This window comes from Alexandromys fortis, unplaced genomic scaffold (assembly GCF_014885135.2).
Source record: "Alexandromys fortis isolate MF-2015 unplaced genomic scaffold, M_Fortis_MF-2015_v1.1 scaffold_187, whole genome shotgun sequence".
Classification (NCBI taxonomy): Eukaryota; Metazoa; Chordata; class Mammalia; order Rodentia; family Cricetidae; genus Alexandromys; species Alexandromys fortis.
In genome coordinates this window covers 2301977-2325830 of record NW_026068088.1, presented here as the reverse complement: position 1 = coordinate 2325830, position 23854 = coordinate 2301977, and the positions used below count along the sequence as shown (strand labels likewise).

General features: G+C 46.1%; 1 protein-coding gene across 2 annotated transcripts in view; it reads left to right on the top strand.

The window, feature by feature from the left end:
* Cd86 (CD86 molecule) overlaps positions 1-23854 on the top strand; it is a 62089-nt gene that overhangs the window by 26279 nt on the left and 11956 nt on the right. For both annotated transcript variants that reach the window (XM_050122399.1, XM_050122398.1), the window contains 3 exons: positions 8150-8196; positions 18334-18669; positions 21225-21527. In XM_050122399.1, the coding sequence (XP_049978356.1) occupies positions 8150-8196; positions 18334-18669; positions 21225-21527 (686 nt within the window). The remainder of the gene's footprint in view (positions 1-8149; positions 8197-18333; positions 18670-21224; positions 21528-23854) is intronic.

The window sequence follows — 23854 nt, the reverse complement described above, 5'->3', positions numbered from 1 at the left end:
CTGACCCATGCTGAACTCTTTTTAAAGTTTAATTTTATTTAAATAACTTTTTTCGTTTATTTTACACACCAACCGGTTTCCCTCCCTCCTCTCCCTCCCTCCCCGTTCCCATCTATTCCGATCCCTATCCCTCCTCCTCTATCTCCATTCAGAAAAGGGCAGGCCTCCCATGGGCTGCCACAAAGCATGGCACCTCAAGTTGGGGCAGGACCGAGGTCAACTGCTGGCTCCCATTTGCCACTACAACCTACAAGACCCCATGCTGGACTCTTGAGCCTTGTCTCCCATCTGCCTGTGCTTCAACCACACTGACATTCTCTAATCTTTTGTCGTTATTTGTTGCTGGTTTTGTATTTCAAGACAGGCTTTCTCTGTTGCTTTGGAGTTTGTCCTGGAACTAGCTCTTGTAGACCAGGCTGGCCTCAAACTCACAGAGATCCACCTGCCTCTGCCTCCTGAGTGCTGGGATTAAAGACATGTGCCACCACCTCCTGGCTTCTCTAGTCTTTTCTCAGGGTTCTCGCTGCTTCTGTGCTTTTAAGTGATGCTGCTTTTGTTCAGAATCTTTTCCCTGCTTCCCACGCCTCCCAACCTTTCCCAGGTTAGCACCTCTGGATCTGTTTTCTTTACAAGTACCTTAGGAACTTTCCCCAGAGGCACGGCAGACAACAGTGACTATTTTACTCAGGTAGTTAATGTGGGTCAGGAATTAGACGGTGGAAAGGAGTCTCCCATCCTCCACTCATCTGACAGAAGTAAGCAGATGACATTTTGGAAGGCTGCACTTTGCTAGGACTGTTGACCCAAACTCACACGTGGGCTCTCTGCCACTGCGGTGTCCGGATAATGGACCATTTTACATGGTGGGCTCAGATGCTTAGAAAATACATTCTAAAAAGGACATGTAGGAGTTTCAAGGGTTTTCCTGACCTAGTTTCAGAATCCTGGGCAGCATAAAATGCTGCATTCTATGGGCCAGCCCTAGAGTCAGGAGAAGTGATTAGACACCACATCTAAGGGGGGACACCAGAGGACAGGTGACCATGTTGAGTCTACCATATCATCCTTCAAATCTCAGTGTAGACGAGTTTTGTGGAAAGTTTTTCATGCATCAGAAACCTCTCTTCTGTTGCACTTTTCAGAGTAAAAATTTTGCATTTGTTTATGTTTGACAATTATCTTGCTTCTTCACCAAACTGCACGAAAGAAAGGCATTTCTGACTTTGCTCACCGCTTGCCCTCAGCACTGAGCACCGTGTGTGACTCAATGAATATTTGTTGAAACACACGAGTGATGCCACCACCACCCAGATCTTGATGGTGGTGATTCTATACCGCTCCCAAACATGTCTATTCAGGGCCTTGGTAAGGACGAAAGCACACGACTCCAGCAATGTCTATTCTCTACTGTTCAGAAACTTCTTATCAAAGGAAATAACCCCACCCTGTTTCTCCCAGAGCCTCAAAGACAATGCTAGCTGCAGTAAGCTTGTGGCTTCAGCTCTGGGGACTCTCTGAAGCACTTGGTATATTGTGTCACGCTAGAGGCAGACAGAGGCTCCAGCAATGGACATCCCTCAGGATCTCTGTCCATAGACATGCATGGGCATAGAGCAGTGGCCGGGCCCTAGCACGCTCAAGCTGTCAGACTTGGTCCTTCCTCCAGTGGTGGCACGTGCTGTTTAGCCGGGAGCAAGAATACTGTATACTCTGGGGGAAACTTAATACTGTCACTCCCTGTCATGTTTTTTAACTTGACTTATTTGCAGACACTCTGCCTTCTGTTTCAGTGTTATATGAGGGACACAGGCCTACGATCTTTACATCCAACTTAGCAGCATTTCCCTGGTACCCCAATTATCTCTATGTTCGAGATGAAGACTTTTCCATTGCCTTCCTCCCAATTTCTCACAGGGAAATTTTTCAGAATTTCCCCTTTCAGAGGAATGTGGTTCTTAGTGTCACCTCCTCTCCCATCTTCTGCCTCAACTAGATCTCATTTACTCCTTCAGAACTGAGCAGATCCCTTTCTTATGCCCCCCCTTTCCTGCTTACTTTTTTTCAGAATCCCTGCAGTGTGCCTGTGCTCATAGCCTGGCCCAGAGGGGATGCTCAAGCAGAATCTATGGAATGAGTGGCCTATGAGGACAAGACCCCCTGATGCAAATGGATGCTTTGACTCCATCCCATCCCAGGGGATCCCCAAGGGTCTCATAGTGGTTTTAGGTATGTTCTGAGGGTGTGGTGCCTCCTTTTGCCCCACCAGATTCAGAATCTTTTTTTTTAACCATGCACTACTGAATCTTGCTGGCACTTTTCCAGGGGCCACACTGTGTTAAAGAAAAGTCAGAAGACTTAGATTGGTTTAAATCTCAATTCTGCTGTTAGCAGGTACATGGCCTTGAAACATATCTTCACCCCTTGAAACTGGTTCTTCATCTGTCTTACGGGGGATGAACCATCTCACCTTGCCGTGAAAATCAACAGGGCAATCCGTCATTCACCAGACCATTCTTGATCATGCTTTGTGAAAGGCCCAGCACACAGAGTCAGTGGAAATGGTAGGGCGCTCTGGTTTCTAGAATGTAACTCTTCTTATGTGAACCCTATTCCTTTTTACATTCTTCACTAGATCACCCACCTCTCAGGCCTTATTCTGCTTCTAGTGACAGAAATCTGTCAGCGAATCCCCCATAAATTCTTAGGTCCTTTCCTTTCCCGCTGCCTCTGCTGAACGCTCCCTCTGATATTTTCCACTTCTTGAGCCACCTGGCAAAAGTCTTAACTGTATTTGAAGCTGGGGCAGTTCATTTTGGGGGAAGTGACATTTCTGCTCATCTAAGCCAACAAGAGTGGAGGAACTGGCTTCCTTACCTTCACACACACTCACGTGCACACACACACCACGTGTGCACACACGCACAGACATGTGCATACATGCGCATGCTCACACGCTCACACACATGCACACACATGCATGCACACACACACACCTTTTCTAACGGAGAGTTGTGTCCGCATTTTAGGAAGGGACACTGGAGGTGTCTTCCAGTGTTTGCCAGGCTGGTGTGAAGTTTCCACATGAGCATTAGGGGTGCTTTCCTAAAGAACCATGACTGCCTGGCAGGCCAGAGTGTGCGGAAGGAGAAGATTGCTGTCCTGAAGTCCCTGAAGGCCTTTTGCTCAAGCACGGTGGGCTTCTTGTAGGTAGTTTCAGAGAATAAAGCCCGTACTCAGCTGGGCGTGCTTATGCAAGTCTATAATCCCAGTACTTGGAGGATCCTGACTTTGAGGCAAACCTGAGTTATAGAGCAAGACCCTGTTTCACATCCTCACCCTGCAAAAAGCAAAATACACTCAACAAAACTGGTACCAATCAATGCAAGGAAGTGCAGGAGGTTGTTGCTTCGGCTCAGGGAAAGACAAGACTTCCAAAGGGAGAGATTTGTATCAACCTGGACTTCCTGGGCAGGGGCAGGGCTTAGTCCCACCCACTAAGTTACAGGAATCCATTTGTTCAAGATTCCCCAAATCCATAGTGCACCCATTCCCAACCTTCCTAATGCTGGGACCGTTTCATACAGTTCCTCATGTTGTAGTAACACCCAACACTAAAGTTATTTCCATTGCTACTTCTTAACTGTAATTTTGCTATTGTTATGGATCATAAATATCTGACATTTCCAGTGGTCTTAGGTGACCTCTGTGATATAGTTATTTCACCCTCAAAAGGGTTGCAACCCACAAATTGAGTGCCACTGCCATCGTGGTTTTATGTGATTATTTGAGTTAAACTAGTCTGTTAAGTTTATAACAAAGCATAATTTGACTTTGTGTCCCTGTTTGTTAGTCATGTCGGGCGGGGGAAAGTTCCTTGTCCATTTAACCTAAATGGACTGATTTTTTTCTGGTCTTGTAACAGACTCCTGTTGGTAGGAATTCAGACGGAAAGAGGCCCCAGCCTTCAGATCCATGGTAAATAGGATGGTGTGAGTGACTTAGTGTGAAAAGTTGGGACCAGGTTCCCAGGCTTTGCCCTCAGACCATGTCAGCTGAGTTCAGCAGACAATGCTAAACCTATTGCCCACACTAGGTTGCTCCGCCCACCCTTACGGCACCGAGGGAGGAGCAGTTCCTACCTCAACTTGACGTTCTGTGCTTTGCTGAGATCCATGGGAGGCCTGCCCCTTTCTGAACAGAAACAGAGGAGGAGTAGATGGGGGAGGGGCAGAAGGGAGGAGAGGAGAAATGGGAAACTGCGGTCGGGATGTAAAACATATGAAAATAATTAATTAATAATATTAATAAACGCCCTAAAGTCCATTACAAGAGGGAAGGAAAAAAGGAGAAAGTTAGTTACTGGGCACCAGATATTTGGTTCATATATCAAACATCTACTATTTTAGCCACTGATAGAGAAAGCCAGACATCATCATCATCATCATCATCATCATAATAATAATAATAATAAATATGATGAGCACATGTAATAAGAAATAGGAATGTCTTAATCATTTGATAGGATGATCAGATTCATGAGAAAAATTAGTTTTGAAATGACAGTGGAAACCACCTCACCTCAACAGGATGGCTTAGACTTTGAAAAACAAATCAGAAAAGTGTTGGCAAAGACGTGGAGAAGTCAGCCCCTGGGTGCCCTTGGTGGGAATGTGAACGAGTGCTGCTGCATGGTGGTTCCTCAGAGAGTTTAAAATAGAATTTCCATATGACCTCCTCTTCCACTTCTTGGTGTTAAGTCTAAAGAAGTGAAAGCAGAAGCCTGGGAAGAAGTGTGTGTGTCCACGGTCACAGCAGCGCTCTTCACGGGTCTCAGAAGGCGAACGTGATTCAAGCAGCCACCTGCAGAGGAGCTGATAATAAGCCAGATGCAGTGTGAGCATCTTTTAAAGTATGGAAATTCTGGCAGGCGCGATAATACGGATAATTCCTGATGGAGAGGTCCCTACGGTACTGAGCTAAGTAATACTGTAAGATTCCCACTCACACCTAAAGTAGCCGGATCCATGACAATGGAAGGTGATATCGGAGAGAATGACAGAAGGGAAGAAGGGACAACCACTGTTTGCTGAGTCCAGAGTTTCTATCTTGCAAAACGGAAAGACTTCAGGAGATAAAGGCGTTGGTGATTCCACAGTGTGCATCTATTCCATGCCACTGCACAGTTGAAAAAGATCAGTCCGGTAAACTTTGTATGCGCTTTACCACATCTAAATGCAATTTTTAAAAAATTTCAATGAGAGGCCCAAGGAGCTAGGTTAATGTAACACTTGCCTGGCATGCACACAGCCCCTGGGTTCAATTCCCAGCACTGCCAAAAATTTATTTTGATGTGTCATTTTTTAGCCTGTGGATGGTGCAGATCACAAATTAGGAAACGAACAAATAAAAAGTGTGTGAGAATAAGCAGCCGCCTGTTGGTGGAAATTTTAATGCATAAGCGGGGGGGGGGGGCAGCAGGTCTATATCCTTGGAAGCTAAAATGGCACTCTCTTTAGCTCTTGGTCACGCAGTTCTCCTGCTCAGAAACAACCAGTTTCTGCAGGTGAGGGACTGTTCGGGTTTTTCGTTACAACAGAGCATTGGGAACAACTGAAATACCTGTCAAATGACTATTTGTAGCAAACAGACTAGAGCGGAATAATACGCAACTATTAATATGAGGGAACTAAAAAATATGGCTATAAAATTATCCTCAGTCTGGTAGCACGTGTGAAAAGCTATGCACCACACACTACTATTTGGGTTTTTAAATGAAATAGGAATGCATATGGATCTGTGGTATTATTTTGTTGTTCTTTTGTTTTGTTTTTTGTTTGTTTTTGTTTCGTTTTGTTGTTTTTTTTTATTTCTTTCTTTTTTTTGGGGGGGCTTGGCTTTTTGTCTAAAATAACTCTAAGTGAAGGCAAGAAACTGCAAGAGGCGTCAGTGATCATTCCAGGCAACCTTTGGAAGGAAGTTCGATGGCCAGGGACCAGAGCTGAGAGAGACTTGCTTCCTACTCTTTATCACTGGGATAGCTAATAACTGCTGCCCTCTTGGCAGAATCGAGGGTCGCCCAGGAGACACGTTTGAGTGTGTGAGTTTCTAGACTGGGTTAATTAAAGTAGGGCAACCCATTCTAAGTGTGGGCTGCGCCACTCTGCGGACTGGGCTCTCAGACTGAATAGAGAGGAAAAGGCTAACTGAGCACCAGCCTCTCCCTGCTTCCTGGCTGAGGGGCCCATGTGACCAGGTGCCTCCAGCTCCCACCCCTATGCCTTCCCTGCTACCCTGGACTGGATCCCAAAACTCTGAGCTTTTTTGTCAGTTGTTTTGTTGTGACAACAAGAAAATTAACTAAATACATCACCTTTACTTTAACACAAACAAACAAACACACCAGATCTCACTATGGACCCTTGCTAGCCTACAACTGTATGGGCCAGCCTGGCCTAGGAATTACTGAGATAGGTGGGTGTCTGCCTCTGCCTCCCAAGTGCTGGGATTAAATGCATGTATTACTGTGCCCAAGAATCACCTCTACTTTAAAATTTTTGTGCTGTGTGCAAGAATAATCTCTAAAAGTTCTTAATTAAAAAATCACAATCTACGGGGATTAAAACATGCACACACAGACAGACACAAGACACACAGACACACATGCACACCTCCCCCCCCCCACAAAACACATTTTAGCCCATTATTCTGTGATAAGCGCCTTAAGAGCAGAAGGAAGGCTGCATACACAGCCTGACGGATGGAGAATGGCTTTAGACAATCCACTCTCCAAGGAAGAAATTTCTGCCATCGAGTAAATAATAGCATTTCTTCCCTATTCACAGTTTCCTTTTATGCACAAAGCCAGGTATTACTCCACCTGCTGGTGCGCCACCCAATACAAGGTGGCGAATTTTCTTTTCTTTTTTTTAAAACTTCTGCCTTTGTTTGAGATTTTATTGCTGTTAAGAGACGCCATGACCCTGGTAACTCTTATAAGGTGGACATTTAATTGAGAGGGAGAAAACTGACTCACTCAACAGTTTCAGAGTTTCAGTCGACAATCGAGTCCGGGAACATGGCGGCGTGCATGCAGAGGTGGTGCTGGAGCCGAGACTGTTACGTCTTGCAGCCAGCAGGAAGGTGGCATATTTTCATAGCACGCATTTAGCATTGGCTTTGTCTTGGGATCGGCTCCAAACTGCTGTAACTAGCTTGCTTTCCCACCATTTTCTAATGTCGGCCCTTATCCTGTGTTTCCTGTAAGCCCCGCAGTCATCTTGGTCTATGGGGAGTGGGTGAGCAGAGAAGCAGGGAGAAAAAGGGGGGGCTGGATGTTATAAGGCCACGTGTGACTCTTTCCTCGGATTATCTTACGGATGAAGCGGATGTCCCACGGAGTAATTCTCAAAGTGCGGCCCTGGGAATTGTTAAACTCAGGCTTCATCTCAACTGCCTGTCAGACTCTCAGCGCACAGTCCAGGAACGCGTTTCACGAGCTCTCCGGGCGACATTTATGAAAACCCCAGGAAATCAAAGGAACTTTGATTTTACTTAAATGTCTGTGCTCCTTCGCACCCCCCCCGCCCCGCTCCCCCACCCTGCACTGTTCGAGGAAAGGGAGGAGCTATGCTCTAAGGCAGGTTGTCCCACAGCCTTTTCGCGCACAACATCAAGTGCTTCTTGCGAATGCCACCCAGTCCAGATCAGTTGTGGGGAGGGTGGGGAGGGCCAGAGAGCACCATTTTATGACTTCGTTCTGGAAACCAGGTCTCTGCCTTTGTGAGACTGGGCCATCTTATCTGCCCTTGGAATTTCCTGAATCTGGGAAGGAAGATGGGAGAGCCGGGAAGAAGGGGGTGGATGTGGGAGGAGGCCTCTGTTGCTATGTTTGGAAGCGGCGGCTAGCTTTTCTGCCCTCAGTTCTGGTCAGGGCCCAGTTGCATGACCAGCCCCACCGCAGAGGAGGCTGGGTAGTAAGGCCTCTGAGTGGAGCTAAGGGCGAAAAACGGCTGCCGAGGGTGTTCGGCATCGACTCCGCCACACCCCGGGCCACAGGAGTTCCAAACGCCATCTCTAGGTCGTGCTTGGGTGCAGGGATGTTCTCCGTCTCACTTGCTAACTAAGTTGTATTTTCTCTTTTTAACTCTAGCACCATGGTATTGGGACTCCTCTTTGTGACCGTCTTCGTGCTCTCGGGTAAGAACCTTTTTCCTGGGTAAAGGCCCGGAGGCCTTCGGCTGTCTCCCAGTAAGTCGGACCACTGCAAGCCCAGGCCTGAGAGTTGCCTAAGACTCCATAGCAAATAACTTTCCTAGAGACCAAGGAAGGGTCAGGACAGGTGTCTCCAGTCTGGGCAAATCTCTGCCCTTCCATCAAACCCCAGGATCTGGACACTGCACAAGGCAGAATGTCCCTTCCAGGGCTCCTGGGGGGCCACGGAAGGCCACTGCAGCGAAGCCTTTGATTTGGCTCCACCTGTACACACTCTGGTCTTTCTGTCCCCCTTTCCAGGATTCTCAGGGCCCTGGGAAACAGCCGGTGAGCCTTATAAAGCTTCTTGATGTACCGCTTCTTGCTCACACCCTTCTCCCTTAGCCTGTGTCTGAGTTCATACTGGTCATGCTATGTGACTCTGCTTCGGGGTTCTGCCTTGCACAGATCCCCCCCCCCTTTGTAAACCTATTAACACCCCCAGAAGGGCCCTAGTGCTACATTGCACAAGTCCTGTGACTTGGAAGAAATGAATAAGATAACCACAGTTAATTAAGATTTCCTTTCCCTCCCGCACAAACAATGGCCACCCTCCCCCTCCCCATCACAGTCTCCTCTTGCTGGGTGACATTTTTGCATTTGAATTGTGTGATCTTTTTCTTAATAGTTTAGCTTTGTAGGGCCTCTTAGGACTCAGCCTTTCCTGGTAAGCTCTTCTCTGGGATGCATCTTTGGGCAGCTGGCTGGAGGCCTTAGCATTCATCCTGCAACTCAGTGCTGTTTTATTTCTGCTGACCCACCCTTCCTGTCACTCATTTTCTCCACCCCAGTTCTCAGAGAAGCCTCCTCAGTCTTGGCGCCAGGTCAGGGTGCCCGAGCTTCCCGTGTGCCTGAAGCATCCTCAGGCCCCTCCTGACCATCTGGCCTCTGACTAGCCAGCTCAGCCACAAAACCACCTCCTCCATCATTGTCATATAACAGGCCCTTTGCCACTGTACCCAGCCCTGGCTGGCTGAGGAGGAGCTGGGCATTGTGAACAGATATTCCCTCACATCTCAGCGGGTAGAGATGGGCCTTTTTGTGATTTGTGGTTTCTGCTTAGCACCATAGCTTTCTGAGGCCACCTGTCTGACATCTATAGATGCTCACCTATTCATTAGCAATGTAGGAGAACAGTAGCTGTCTCCTGCCAGGGCCAGTGACCTGGGGTCTCAGCTTCTGGGGAGGTGGAAAGGCAATAGGCACACACACACACACACACACACACACACACACGTATCACAGAGGGGGGAGAAAAAGATAGGTTGTGCATGTGTATACATGAGTATGGGCACAGGTGCTCATATCTGCATGTGTGTATGTGTGCATGTCTGAATGTGTCTCTGTGTGTACGCATCTCTGTGTGTGTCTGTGTATGTATCTCTATGTGTGTATGTATCTGTATATGTGTCTCTGTGTGTATGTATGTGTGTGCGTGTGTCTGTGTGTGTACTTTATAAACTGTGTGGCTGACTGTTCTGAGCACTTTATGAAGAGCAATTCATTTAAAAATCCCAAGAACTTGCTGCATTAGCTCTTGTCATTATTCCCCATTTTAAGCCAAGGTCCCTAAAGTACAGAGAAGTTTGAGTAATTGACTCAAGATCAACACAGCTCCTAATGAGAGAGCCCAGATTCATCCCCAGCAGTGCAGGTTGAATGTCACTGAGGAGTGACAGCAGGCTGCGGCTCCTGATTCCCGCTGTCAAGCTTCCGAGGCAATGAGCAACAGGCTCTTTTTTTTTTTTTTTCATTTTTGGTTTTCTTTGTGATTCTAATAGCTTTGGTGGATGATGTTGCTTCAGTTTCGTCCTTTCTTGCTCACACACTACCTCCTTCACATCCTCCTCTTATCTTAAACCACACCTCAGATGTCCTTAAGGCTGAGGTTAGCCTTGCCTGCCACAGTGGCCAGCTTAGCTTTTATGACCTCGGAGAGAAATGCCCTGGAGACAAATATTCAGTGACAGCTTAACCGAAACACCTTTCCTGTCCCCAGACTTTCTGGCTCAGCCCTTTGAAAACAAGCAAGTAAAGTTGTGAAACCCATCAAAACCAAAGGCAGGTGTTATTTTTCTTCTGACCCGCTTTGAAACTGTGTGGAAACTCCTAGCTCCTCAAAAGGGAGGTGATAACATTGAATCTATAAGAAGAAAGAAAAACTCTTGCACAATAACTGATTGGGTTTCATGGTGGTGAGGGGATGTGTGTGAAGATGCTGGGGGAAGAACAGATTTAAAGAGGGTAGAAAATCAGCATCAGCCACCAGAACATGAACTTGCCAGTTCTTCACTCACCACTAAAAGTAAGGATAAAGCAAAGAGTCGCCATCCATTTCTCAACCTTTCATTTCTTAGCTATCTTAATCATTTATAAGTATACTTCTTTAATTTGTTTTCTGAATATTGCAAACATGCATACAATGTGCCTTAGTCATATCCACCCTACTCCTTCTCTCCAAGCCCTCAGCCCCCTCTAAAATACCTCCCATCTTCCTCTCAACTTTGACTATGCATACATGGGACAGCTGTATGGACCACCCTAATCCCCAAGGCTCAGCGAGCATCACCAGAGAGAGGAGGGATGGGAGGGGTGTAAGAGCCAGAGGATGGGGAGGAGAACTGTGAAAGGTTGGCCTCTGGGCGTGACATGACTGCTACACACGTGAATTCACAGAGACCGTGTGTCAAGAATTCACAGAGACCTTGCACAAGACCACCACAAGATCAAGAGAATTAAATGTAAACAGAGATTGTGCCTTTGTTTCCCGGTCACCTAGACCCAAACAATCACACAGAAACTATATTAATTACAACACTGCTTGGCCAATGGCTCAGGCATATTTCTAGCTAGCTCTTACATCTTAAATTCACCCTCTTCTATTAGCCTATGTATTGTCACGTGGCTGTAGTGTTACTTCATTTTCTACATGTCTTGTTTCCTTGGCATCCAGCTGGCATCTCCTTGATTCCTCCTACTCTCTCTATGTATCGCTGTTTGGATTTCCTGCATGGTTTTACTCTGCTAAGTCGTTGGCCGAAACAGCTTTATTCAACAACCAATAAAAGCATCCCACATCAGTTAAAAGTTTCATCAAGGAGCAGGGAGGAGCTCATCCCTACCCCTAGCTGAAGAGCTCATGGCAGTTGATGGCTACTGAGAGAGTCATTATTCCTAGGATGGGGACATTGGTATCTATGCCCCAGTGAATGACCCACATTTGTGTGCATAGGAACAGCATTAAATGGACCTAGAATGTGTTATTAAGTTCAAAGCCACCCACAAGAAATTTCCAGGTTCTAGGGTTCTCATTTCTGTTCTTGTTTCTGAACGACATCTGATTCAACAGCAAACCTGGAGTGGTCGAGTCTTTCTTCGCTTAAAGATGTACACAAAACAGTCTCACACTCTGATCCAGTGCTCTGTGGAAAAGAACACTGTCTTCCTCCAGGCTTTTGCAGGTTCTGGCCTGGATGGTTGGATGAAGTAGCATCTGTGTGTTTGTTTGCTTTGGGCTCCTACTTCCCATCACTGCTGACTGGGCACTGAAACAGATACCTGGGGTGTACTGACAGTTCACACCTATTGTGCCCAAAGAGTCACTTTGCTCAGTCACTGCCTCAGGACCTTTTCAAATGTACCTATCTTACTCAGTCCTCAGTGTCTTACCCCAGTTAGTCACTCATAAAAACATGTTTTTAGTGGATCCCAGAGAGAATGAATGAGCTGTCAGACAGGAGGAGGGTTGTTGAGGATTAAGAATGGAAATTGGTAAGAAAGAGTAAGGCTCCCTAATGAGTGGGCTTCCTGGGAACAAACAAAACCTTGAGGCTGTGGTTTTTCTTTTTGAGAAAGGGAATCTTAATTCTGTTTTTTAAATATGACCTGGGATTTGGCCCCGTTGGTTTCAAACGTGTTTGCGGCATCAAAGGCCGACTTCACACTAATTTAAAGATCTTTTGTGTATGTGTGTGTGTGTGTGTGTTTTAATAGATTGTGTACTGTGGGTATGAATAGAAAGGAAAATAAAAGAACAAAACAATAAGGCTCATGAACTGGGTTTGTAGAAAGTAGGGGAAAGGAGGGATTCTAGGAACAAAAATGGGCAGAGAATTGAGGGTATTTTTGTTAATTGTCGACTGTAGAGAGGGAGAAATGTATGCTATCAGATAACGTAAAACGATCCCATCTCTCAGGAGGCTGAGACACAGAGCCTTTTGAAACCATGGCCAACCTATGCTCTTTAGGAGGGGAGAATGAAAAAGAAAGGACTAAGGAGGAAAGAACAAGCGATACAGGGCAAGAACAAAGCAGAACCACACTGGCCTGCTAAATAGGCATTGGGTACCAGGGAGGGAGAAGAACATGTAGGAGGTGAGGATCCCAGTGGAGACTTAGGTATGATGTGGCCCGAGAGTGGGGATTCAGTATGGAGTCTGTCCGTATGCCTTCCCCAACTCCCAGAAGCCTGCCTCACTCCTTGCAGCTCTTCTGTGTTGGGTTCTCCTGTCTCGGTCTTCCACTGGCTGATTGGATCATAGATGCTGGTCCAGTCCATTGGAGAGGCTTCACCTGTGGAATCTCAGATTCTAGTCACACCTCTGTCATCCCTTCAAAGTGGGTCTTACCTCACATGGTCCTTTCCAGTTTCCCAAGTACTGCGGGGAGTCTGTGTTAAAGTTCCCCTCTATGTTGGTTCTACCAAGTTTGCAGCTCCTGGAATGCTGCATGGTCCTGATTCGAGGTCTGTTTGTTTGTTTTTCTCCCTTGCTGCCTAATAGTATTCTGCTAGCTAGAACTGAGTGTGTAGTCACCTGGTACCCGCTCTGAACTTCCTGAGTGTGATTTACGAAGGATCTCAGGACTCCAAGATGGCAGGCAGTGAGGTTCTTTGTGGATAATTTAAAAATCTTAATAGGTTTTATTTTCTTATTCTAGCATCACACATCACTGTCCATTTGGGAGCGTAGGCCCCTGCCCCTCGCATCTATCCCAGCCCCCTGGCCTGGTCTGGACTCCAAATCCCAGCAGGCCAGGTGCTGATCCCTCTCTGGGGGTGGGGTCAGGACCACTCCCCAGGGTATTTAGGTGGTCCCCCAAAAGAAGAACATGTGGTCTCCCTTTCTTCCTCCCAGAGGTAGTGTTTTCTCTGCTTCCCGGTTTCCCCTCGGGGCCACCTGAGAGGGCAGATCTCCCATTAAACCTGGATATTTCTTAATTTGGCTTGTTTTGATTTGGCTTGGTTGGAAATTTTGTGTCGGCAGGGAGTTTATGTTAGGAAATATTCCTAACAATCACTCCATTCCGTGAAATAGAATAGGCATCCCTAAGGGCTAAGCAAAAGAGGTTGGTTTTATGGAGAGAGAAAGGCTGGAGGAAAAAAAAAAAAAAACAGAAACTGAAAATGGGGTTGGCCATTGCAATGACACTTTCTTGCAAGACGGAGAGAGAACAGTAGAAAACTAATGTGCTGGGTAATAACAGATTGTCTCGTGTAAGATGTGTGGTGCATGCATTCAGGGAGCCTCCCTGTTGTGCTGATAAACTAGTCTGAGAAGTTTGGATATCCCATTCTCCAAATCTCTTGGAAAGTCAGGTAGCAAGGTGGTTTGGGTTTGGCGGTGTGGGATGTTAGTGTAGGTGACCCTGTTTTGATTTTTCTAGCCGTGGAAATGAAAACACTTGTAGCCCTTCTTGCATGGACCTTCCTTGCTTGTAAAGGGAAACTTAAAAGACAATGCCCCTAAGGCCTCCAGGTAAATCAAGATTCCTTTTCTGAGAGCACTTGTTTTTGCTTCGTAGTCACCCACCACCCTTGGCTGATGTACCTCTGATCTCCCATGCAGTGTGTGTGTGTGTGTGTGTGTGTGTGTGTGTGTGTGTGTGTGTATCTGGGCATTTCCTGCAGATAATCTGATGATGGCAGGTAGAATGGCATTGAGTAGAGATGGGGAGGAAGTTTTAAGAGGAAGAAGAGAGCATCCCCTGCTTTCTAAATGAAAGTGTCCAGCAAGCCACTGGGTATGGTGCCCAGGACTCCAGGGAAAGCTATGCACTGCAGATGGGTTATTGAATCGATAACTGCACTAGGTTATTGAACTGATAACAGTTTGGATCAATCTGTTAGCATTTGAATCAATGGTCATCCAGAATAAATCCAGGCGTGAGAACAGCCACACAAGCCAGGGCGTCAGCCTGAGGAAATTTATTCCAATTAGGCTGGACGCCAAAACTGAGCGACTTTTGGTGGACCGGTCAGATCGGGAGAGGACAGGGATGCACTGGTGGGGGCTGCTAACATCTGTTATCGGGAATGCTTCATGAGAGATGGGCTTGAGCAGTGGGGTGGGGGGAGGAGGTGTTTCTGCTCACTAGGGGAATCTAACTAAAATGAAAAGCAGGAGCAGTGGGACCAGTTTGAGATGAGCCGCATTCAGAGAGATAGAACATCTCAAATGTCAAACGTTACCTGTCTGTTCAATGGAATTATTTCCTCTAATGGGGCTCGTCCGCCCAGTATAAGATCTGATCTATAGATCCAAAGCCGTTTCTTCAGTGTGAGTTCTTCTAAGGTAACAAGGCCTATTTACTGACCTGACTGGTGAGAAATGGCTAAAAAGCTGAATTATTTCTATGTTCTTCATATATATATATATATATAACTAGCCATATGCGACTTGTTAAACTTGAATTAATTAAAATGAAACGAAAAAATTCAATTTCTCTCTCCAGCACTGCAAAACTAATCTGGTTTCTAGGTCACATTTAGTATGGATCAAGGATTCAAGAGCCATTATTCAAAACCAAATGAGAGTTCTCGCGTCTCAAAGCATTCTTCTGGGGAAAGAATGCAGTGTGGAGTCAAGACTGAGGTCTAAGAAAGCCAAAGCCTTGATGAAAGGAATAGATAAGAGGCCGCTAGAGAAGCCTGGGGGAATCAGGTTCTGGGTGGAGATGAATGTGTTGAGACCGAGGTCTGAGGAGCTGAGCCTCAGGTGACAGTGCTTGAGATCATGTCAAGGCAGACGGAAGGCTTCTGAACTAGTCTGTGGGTGAAGGTCTTTGCAACTTTGATACACGGTTGCGGGTAGACTCATTGTTGATGGGCAAACTTGTAGATCATCTTGGCAGTTATGTTGAAACTTGGTTAGGAAGAACAGCCTTGAATATAATGCCAAAATCCTCCGTGAATGGAGAGGTAGTACCCAATAATTAATGGCTCACAATCAGTGAGACGGGTTAGATAGGTTAGAGAGTATAGATCCCTCTAAGTGGAGAGGGACTGCATCTGGGGGCCACATGGAGTCCTTTGCGTAGATCCAGATTTCATGGAAAGAACATTTAAGGGTATATTTATTGAAGAGATTCATCAATAGTGGAGTCTAGTACAATGGAACAGGGCTTCCAGCAAGCCTAGAAAAGCTTTAGAAAAAAGACCTTGAGTGTAATAACTGTTGTGACACGAGGAAGAGATGATTAAAACACGACCTGAGTCTGGGGTAGCGACCAGGGAACGCTGTCGTTCTGGTAGGGTCACAGACTTACAGAGTTCTCAGACCGAGAGCTCCGTGTGGCATTCAGATGGTTTCCTTTAGTATTCGCGGTCTCTATTTCCTGGTTGGGGGAGTATATGGCTGAATCCCATGTGCCTTGCTCCTGACATCATCATAGCAATCGGTCACAAGTAAATCCAAGCCATTTCTGTTGCCCAAGTGGTAGAGGAGGGAGGGATTGTCAGTGATTTCCACCAATGGAATCCCAGGGAGTTCACTGACTTAGTGGCCCCAAGTTCCGGGGACCACAGCATTGGAGGCCTGAAGCCACTGGGGAAAAAACAGACCTGGTGTCAAATCTTCCCCATTTGGTCACAGTTAAGAAGATGTTTCTTCCTGGTTCAGAGTGACATCAAGAAAACCAGAGTCTGGTGATGAGCCCAAGCATGTAGACAGTGAATTACTTTCAGTTCCACTGAGGCTACAGAGCGATTCTACCCCACGGGGAGGAGAAGGGGTTTGGAGAGGGTGGAAATGAGTGTGTTCAGGTCTGCATCTCTGATTTCCTCCATTTCCCAAATAGGAGTTTTTGGTAAAAACACAGACTCTGATTCAGATCCTGGGTGGAACCAGAGAGTCTAAGTTTCTGACCAGCCCCCAGATGAGGCCAATGTCTTTGGTCTACTTTGTATTTGTAAGTAAAGAGGAAACGGAGGTGAGGAGGAAGTCTCAGTTATCTTCTGGAGAAGAGGCCTGTGTCGGAGAAGTCGCACTTGTCTGTTAGTAGAGAGAGCACATAGAAAGCAAAGTAGGGGCCAGGCGGTGGCGGCAGAACACGCTTTTAATCCTGTTTGCTTTTTCACCCCGCATGCTTTAAATCCCACACGTCGGGAGGCAGAGGCAGACAGATCTCTGTGAGTTCAAGGCCAGCCTGGTCTGTAGAGCTAGTTCCAGGACATCTGGGACTACACAGGGAAACCCTGTCTTGAAAAGGGAAGGAAGGAAGGAAGGAAGGAAGGAAGGAAGGAAGGAAGGAAGGAAGGAAGGAAGGAAGGAAAGGAAGGAAGGAAAGGAAGGTACTGTGGGTCTTCATAGAGGAAAAGAAAACCTGTGTGTCAAGAAGATATAAGAAACTCAGGGTGAATTCACTTCCAGCTGGAGAAAATGCGGCTGATAGCTGAACAATAATGCCACCCCACCCTATAGCTGGTCGACGTTTCAGCTGCCTGCTTGGTTTCTCTATTAGATCATCTGCCCGGAACCACACGATAGATTAGACCCACACCAGAATGGGTTCTGCCCACACCAACCCTCGCAGCACTATGAACATTTACAGTAGGTGGCACTCTTGCCTCGTGCTTGAGAAATGAACAAAGGTGTAACAGAAGGCCGGATGGAGTAAACTGTCCTCAGGGCCCAGTTTCACTGCTGTGGGAACTCAGGGATTCCCCTCTTTCTCCAACCCAGACATTCATGTTTATGTCACTGGTGCCTGGAGCATCCCCTGAGACATCTCACAACCTCTCGATCCTAGGTTCTCATGGTGGTCTGCAGGCGGTTCAGTTTTGCCAAGTGCTATCTGTCTATTTACGTCCTTTATAGGGAGGCCCATGGATCAGGTCAATTTAACTTGCCCTGCATCGCCGACACTCTAGTGGGAGCCCGCTCATCCCTGCCTGGAATCCTGAAAGATGAATGGCTCTTTATGTCTTTATGCAGAACCTTCTCCAGTCTGCTCCCCGTGGCAGCTCCCAACTTGACGGGGACCAATAACAGCACCCTCGCCTCACCCTCCGCCTCTCAGCTTCCTCTATTTGCTTTTTCCTTGCTGAGTCCCAAGTAGCTCTGCAGCCCAGAAAAGCGTCCTACAAGCTGGCTGATGCCAACATGTCCTTTCTCTGAACTTTTCCAGCATGTTCCCTTTAGGTTATAAAAGTTTCCAGAGGCAATGCTGCCTGGGAGTAGCAAGTCGGTTTCTCTGGGGTTTTCTCCATGTGACACACCTCCTCACCTTCCCACTTAGAGTTCACTCCCGACACTCTACTCACATCTTTAAGTGCTCTGGCCACCACAATCTCTCAAGAGTCACTATATCTATATCTATATCTATATCTATATCTATATCTATATCTATATCTACATCTACATCTACATCTACAATCTATATGTGTATGTATATTATAGTAGCAAACCAAAGAGTAGGAGGATGGCATGGGACAGGGAGGGTTTAGGGGGGCTGCTTAGCAGCTGTGGAAGCCCGTGACAACCACAGTGGTCATGGTCAATATTCTGGTTTAGAAATCCACAGAGTGATAGTGCCAGAGAGAATCCTGGACTTTACTTCAGACCTCCTCCTTAATCAGGAGAGAGAACTGGGACTCACAAAGGCCACAGTCTGCACACGGGACCAGTGGAACGAGAGCAAGGGTCGAACCCAGATGCCCAGCATGGATGCCCAGTTCTAGATGCTAACATCCATCTGTCCAGTACCATCGCTGGCGGGAAAGCTGGAGGCTGGGTGCTGCGTGGGGAGAATGGAATTTCTTCCTTCTTGTTTCCTCTTCCCTAATTCTCAGTTTCTCTGTTTTAGATGCCGCTGCCATGAAGAGGCAAGCTTATTTCAATAGGACTGCGTATCTGCCATGCCATCCTACAAAGGCCCAGAATATGAGCCTGAGTGAGCTGGTAGTATTTTGGCAGGACCAGAAAAAGTCTGTTCTGTATGAGCACTATTTTGGCAGAGAGAAACTTGATAACGTGAATGCCAAGTACCTGAACCGCACAAGCTTTGATGGAGAAAACTGGACTCTAGGACTCCACAATGTTCAGATCAAGGACATGGGATTATATGATTGCTTTATACAAAAAAAGACACCCAAAGGATCAGTCATCCTCCAGCAGACATACACGGAGCTGTCAGTGGTCGGTATGTGTCTATATTGTGTTCAGATGGTTGGTCTGCTCGCCTAGACTGGGGATCTGACAGGTCACGAAGGCAGAAGAGTGCCATTTCTAGGAAGTCCATCTTAGAGAAGGTGGGGTCCGAGAGTGGGAAGCAGAAAGCCCTTTGCTCTTTGATGGTTTGCTTCTTGGGGATCAGTGAGGATTCTCTCTAGAAAAAAAAATAAAGCTAGCTGAAAAAAAGCGACACAGCCAGAGGAAAACAGTGGACGCTGTGGCCATTGCATCCACTTTCTCCTTTAGTCTGAGATTTTCTCACCCACAAAACCTGATCTGGGGCCTGAGGGATGACTTGGTCTATAAGATGCCTGTCGTACAAGCATGACAACCTGAGTTTGAATTCCCAGAATTCATGGAAAAGGCCAAGCACAGTGGCACATGCCTCTAACCTCAACACTTGGAGGTAGGGAATGGAGTGCCAAGACAAAAGGCTCCCTGGTTCTGCTAGGACGGCCAACCTAATAGGATCCATGAGCGTCAGGTTCCGTGGAAGACTGTCTTACAACATAAGAAAGAGGGAGAGTGATTGAGGAAATATTTCTGATATCCACCGCCACATGTGTATAAAGCACACACATGCATGCATGCACGCATACACATGCACACACTCATGTGCACACACACGCATGCACACAGACTGTGGTCTTTAACTCCTACCAAGGGTGGCAGCCAACTGATGTGGGCTTTCCCTTCAACTTTCCATAGATCATTTGAGTTATGTCTGCCCAACAGACAGAAGGAAAACTGAAGAGAACCCACAAACCAACAAGTCAGCTTCTCCGTTTCACCAGGCTTAGGATTGCCTGCATCTCACTACAGACTTTTGAAACTAGCATACAGGGAAACGAATCTATCATTTGAGTGTGTAATATTGTTTTATTTTTGTAGATTCTGTTGAGATGTTTGTAACCACCACAGTAGATCAGATTCAGGACACTTCCACCCGCTGAAAAATTCCTTCAGGAAGTTTCTTTTGGAGCCGTTCTCTTCATCCATAGCTTTTGTTTGGGTTGTAGAGTTTTGTCATTTTGAGACTATCATACACCCGGAGCTGAACATGTGTATTTAACCTTTAAGACTGACTTCCTTTATTCAGATGTTTTGTGTTTCACCTGAGGGTTTCAGAAATTCGGGAGCATTTTTTTTTTTAATTGGTGAATTACGTTATGCCGTTTACCATCCAGTCACTGTTTGAAGCTGTTACAGATCGAGCCACTGCAAACACTGAAGGGCCGGCTTCTGTGTGGACCTAAGTTGTGTTTCTCTGGGGTTTCAGTGAACTAAGTGCTAGGTCAGTGTATGGTAGTCACCTTTGGGGAGACAGGGTGTTTTAGGTGGGGCACAGACAAGCTGTGAACCAACTGTCTATTTGTTACAGTGTGTATTACTGCTACAACTTAATCCATGACTGCAAAGGTATTGCTGATGATGCTAGACAGAATCTGGTAACCCTCAGCAAGCCTTGGCAGGATGTGCAAGGAGCTTATCAATATTGCAAAATGCAAAGAAGATGGCATGCTAATGACTTCCATTTTAGAACCAATACAGCGCATTAACTTTTTGGTTATGAGTCTAGCCTTTAACAGCTGAGCCCTCTTTCCAGTCCCATACTGAATTATCCAATTAGTGTGTAGAATCTGCAAACACCCTAAGTGAGAACAACAAGGATTTGGCTGGCCAAAGGCACAATTTTCAGGTCCAAGATCTATGTGCCAGTGCACTTCAGCTCAAAGTACACAAGTGAAAACAAAGGCGAGAGTGGATTGAATTTGCCCCCAGATGGATGAATTCTTATAAAACAGTAGTTCTCAATCTTCCTAATGCTGCGACCTTTTAATACAGTTCCTCATGATGTGGTGACCTCCAACCATAAAATTATTTGCTGCTTAATAACTGTAATTTTTCTACTGTTGTAAATCATAATATAGGTCTGACGTGCAGGATATCAGATATGCAGTCCCCAAAGGGGGGGGGGTCACATCCCACAGGTTGAGAACCACTGTTATAACGCATGATGATGATACCACAGTAATCATGTCAAAAACCAATAGTCTGAGTTTGTAAACACAAAGGCCCCACTTCTTATTCTTATTCTTAGGTTCTTAAAGATGGGACCCAAGGCATGCAAGGACCGTAAACTCTGTGAGTTCCTGGTGGAATCTCAGTTCCTTCCCTGGGTGGAAAGTTGAGATGCTTCCCCATGGCAATAGAGGCCCGGTAGTCAGAGCGGACTGCCACTCAGACTCCACTTCCTCTAATAGGGCTTCACTAGAGACCTTAGTGAATCATTTTAGCTAGGCTGTCTCTCAGAGAGCGCTCTCTTGACTGGGATAAGGAGTTAAGTGGGTTTCTTGAAAGATAATTGTAGGCCTATCAGGTAGCCATCACTGTAGGCTGAAGCCCACGCCTTGAGAGCACCAGGTGAGCCCCAATTAGGGAATTTGCTGTTAGTTATTTGCCGTTCCTTTGTAAATACATCTGCGTTTAGACTGACTGTTTCCATCTCTATTCTGCCTCCAGCTAACTTCAGTGAACCTAAAATGGAGGTTCAGTATAAAGACAGGAATTCTGGCATAAATTTGACCTGCTCATCTAAGCAAGGTTTTCCAAAACCTACAAAGATGTATGTTTGGATCATTAATTCGACTAATTCAACTAACGAGTACAGTGATGAGATGCTGATATCACAAGACAACGTCACAGAACTGTTCACCGTTTCCATTAACTTCTCCATCCCATTCCCTGACGATGTGTGGAGTGTGACCGCCGTGTGTGTTCTGGAAACCGAGTCAATGAGGACTTCCTCCACACCTCAAGATATAGGTAAGGCTACTTCCCAAGACAACTTATTTCACGGAGAGTCAGGTGGAAAACATTTTAGCCCAACCTCCCAATGTTCACTGCTTGCAGGAAAACCTTCCAGCAGGCCACTAGAAAGGACTCAAATAGAAGGCTTCGGCTACCCTTGCATGATCCTCGGCCCACGAGTCTATGAATCTGGGCTTGGCCCTGAAAATGACCCAGACTTTGGAGTTATTCTTGGATGAGATATTGTAGTCAGAAAATAGAAGATATCCTCTAACAAGAAGCCTTTGATTGAATAAAATGCACACACACACATGCGCACACACACATGCGCGCACACACACACACACACACATACATACTATGTTTAAACCTGCTTCCCAACAGTACTTACTGTGCATATGGAATCATTCTAGGCGTTGTCCAGTATAAGACTGGAAACACCAAGATGGAAGATACCTTCTAGTTCTTAAGATTCTTCCAAGAAAATAAGAACTCAATGGCATACATACATGATAACCTGAATTTTTAAAGATGAAATTCAAGTCTAAATTATAGTTTGTGGAAACAGTTGCCTAAATTGAAAACAAGCTGATGATCAGCTCTGAGAGCCTTCAGAGGCAGGAAGATCTCTGGAAGTCAGATAAGCCTTCTGAAGGCACTAGAGCCTTACCACACTGCAAAATGGATTACTGGGCTCGGTAAATACGATGAAAAAGGGGATGGGGTTCTAAATGAAAGACCCTCCGATTTGCAGTGACTTTCTGCACAGAACAATCATGAGGCAGCAAGTGTTCTCCGCTGATGAGAGGACCACAGTGATGAGAGGACCACAGTGAATCAGTTGTATCCAATAAGAGGCAGGAAGTCTTTTTAAGACAGACTTAGTGAAGGAGGGCTTGTAGCATCTTCTTGCTATGTTTCTGGCTTCCATGCTGATGGAACAATAACAATAAAAAAAAAATGTTGAAACTCAGTCCCAGCTTTGTCCTGTTGAGAACTAATCTATGCCTGTACCCCACTTTTGAGAAGCAACCATTCCTTCTAGAATGAAAGCACCTTGTACCCAACTGACCCCCATAACTGTTTATTTTGAGCCTGATCCCATCCCCCAGTGATCTGGCTTTTGTTTCTACAGTCCCTTCTCCAGCCCTCTCCAGCCCTCTGATTTGCCCCTTGTGGCGCCATCCCTCCATCCATCTCTTTCTGCATTCCCTGGCTTTGCCTCTTCCTTTCTCCTTGTGCCTCCCTCAGAAGCTTGGCCTATGGACATACTCCTAGAAGCATCTCCGTGACTGGCGCCCACAGCCAGTTTTACAACTAAACCCACACTGCCTTTCCTGGTAACTGATTTCCTTTTACTCAGATGTCTCAGTCACTGAAAGGGCCACCTAGCTGTCCCATTTGCTTCTACTGCAGTATAGATGACCGTATAGATGACCTAAGTAGTGCCAGAAGCTCAGCACTTTTGTGTGGACACCAACATCATACCTCACACCCCCCACCACCACCCTTGTCCACAAATGAGCAGGGACGGATCAGCACCATACACTCATCATTGCTCACCTCTACTTGGCAACTGTATAGAACTTCCCTAGGTACCACCTTCAGAAACACTTCTGCTCTGGCTACCTCAGCAAAAGGGTCCTCAACCTATGCTTTACTCAGAGATAGATTAACTACTGAATCTGAGTATCAAAAGGTGGAAGTCTTTTAATAAGAAGCATAATGCTCCTTTATTGGAAATTCCAAACAGGTTCGAGTGAGACAAACGGGGACACACTCAGAAGGCATTAAATATGATCCACGGTGCCCATAATTCTTCATCTTATTATTCTAGGAACAGAATGAGTGCCTACAAATCGTAGCTAAACTATGGGAGATCTTCCTCAGTTTCTGTAAATGTCTATAACGTGAGCCACTCAACCTTCCAGCAACTTCCCGAACTGCAGTTAGGCATTTCTATTCTAGGAAGTAATTCCTGACCTTCAGGGATCTGATTCTCCAGAGAATGAGGAAGTTTCAAAGGCTTTCTAACTCTGGAGGCATGCCAAAAGCCAGGCTGATGAATCCCAGGGCCACCTCAGTGGAAATAATAATCAAACACTTTGAAGTAGCTGCCCATGGGAAGGCTGTTCTATTTGCCCAAATGAGAGGTGATCTAGAGACGGACTTCAAGATGATGGTGGATGGAGGGACCACTACCAAGGGACTTTCTAAGCCTCGTGTTGTTAATTTCAGTTTCCTAAGACCCTAAAACTCAAAGAAATGGTGGGAAGGAAGAAAGGAAGGAAGGAAGGAAGGAAGGAAGGAAGGAAGGAAGGGAGGAAGGAAGGGAGGAAGGA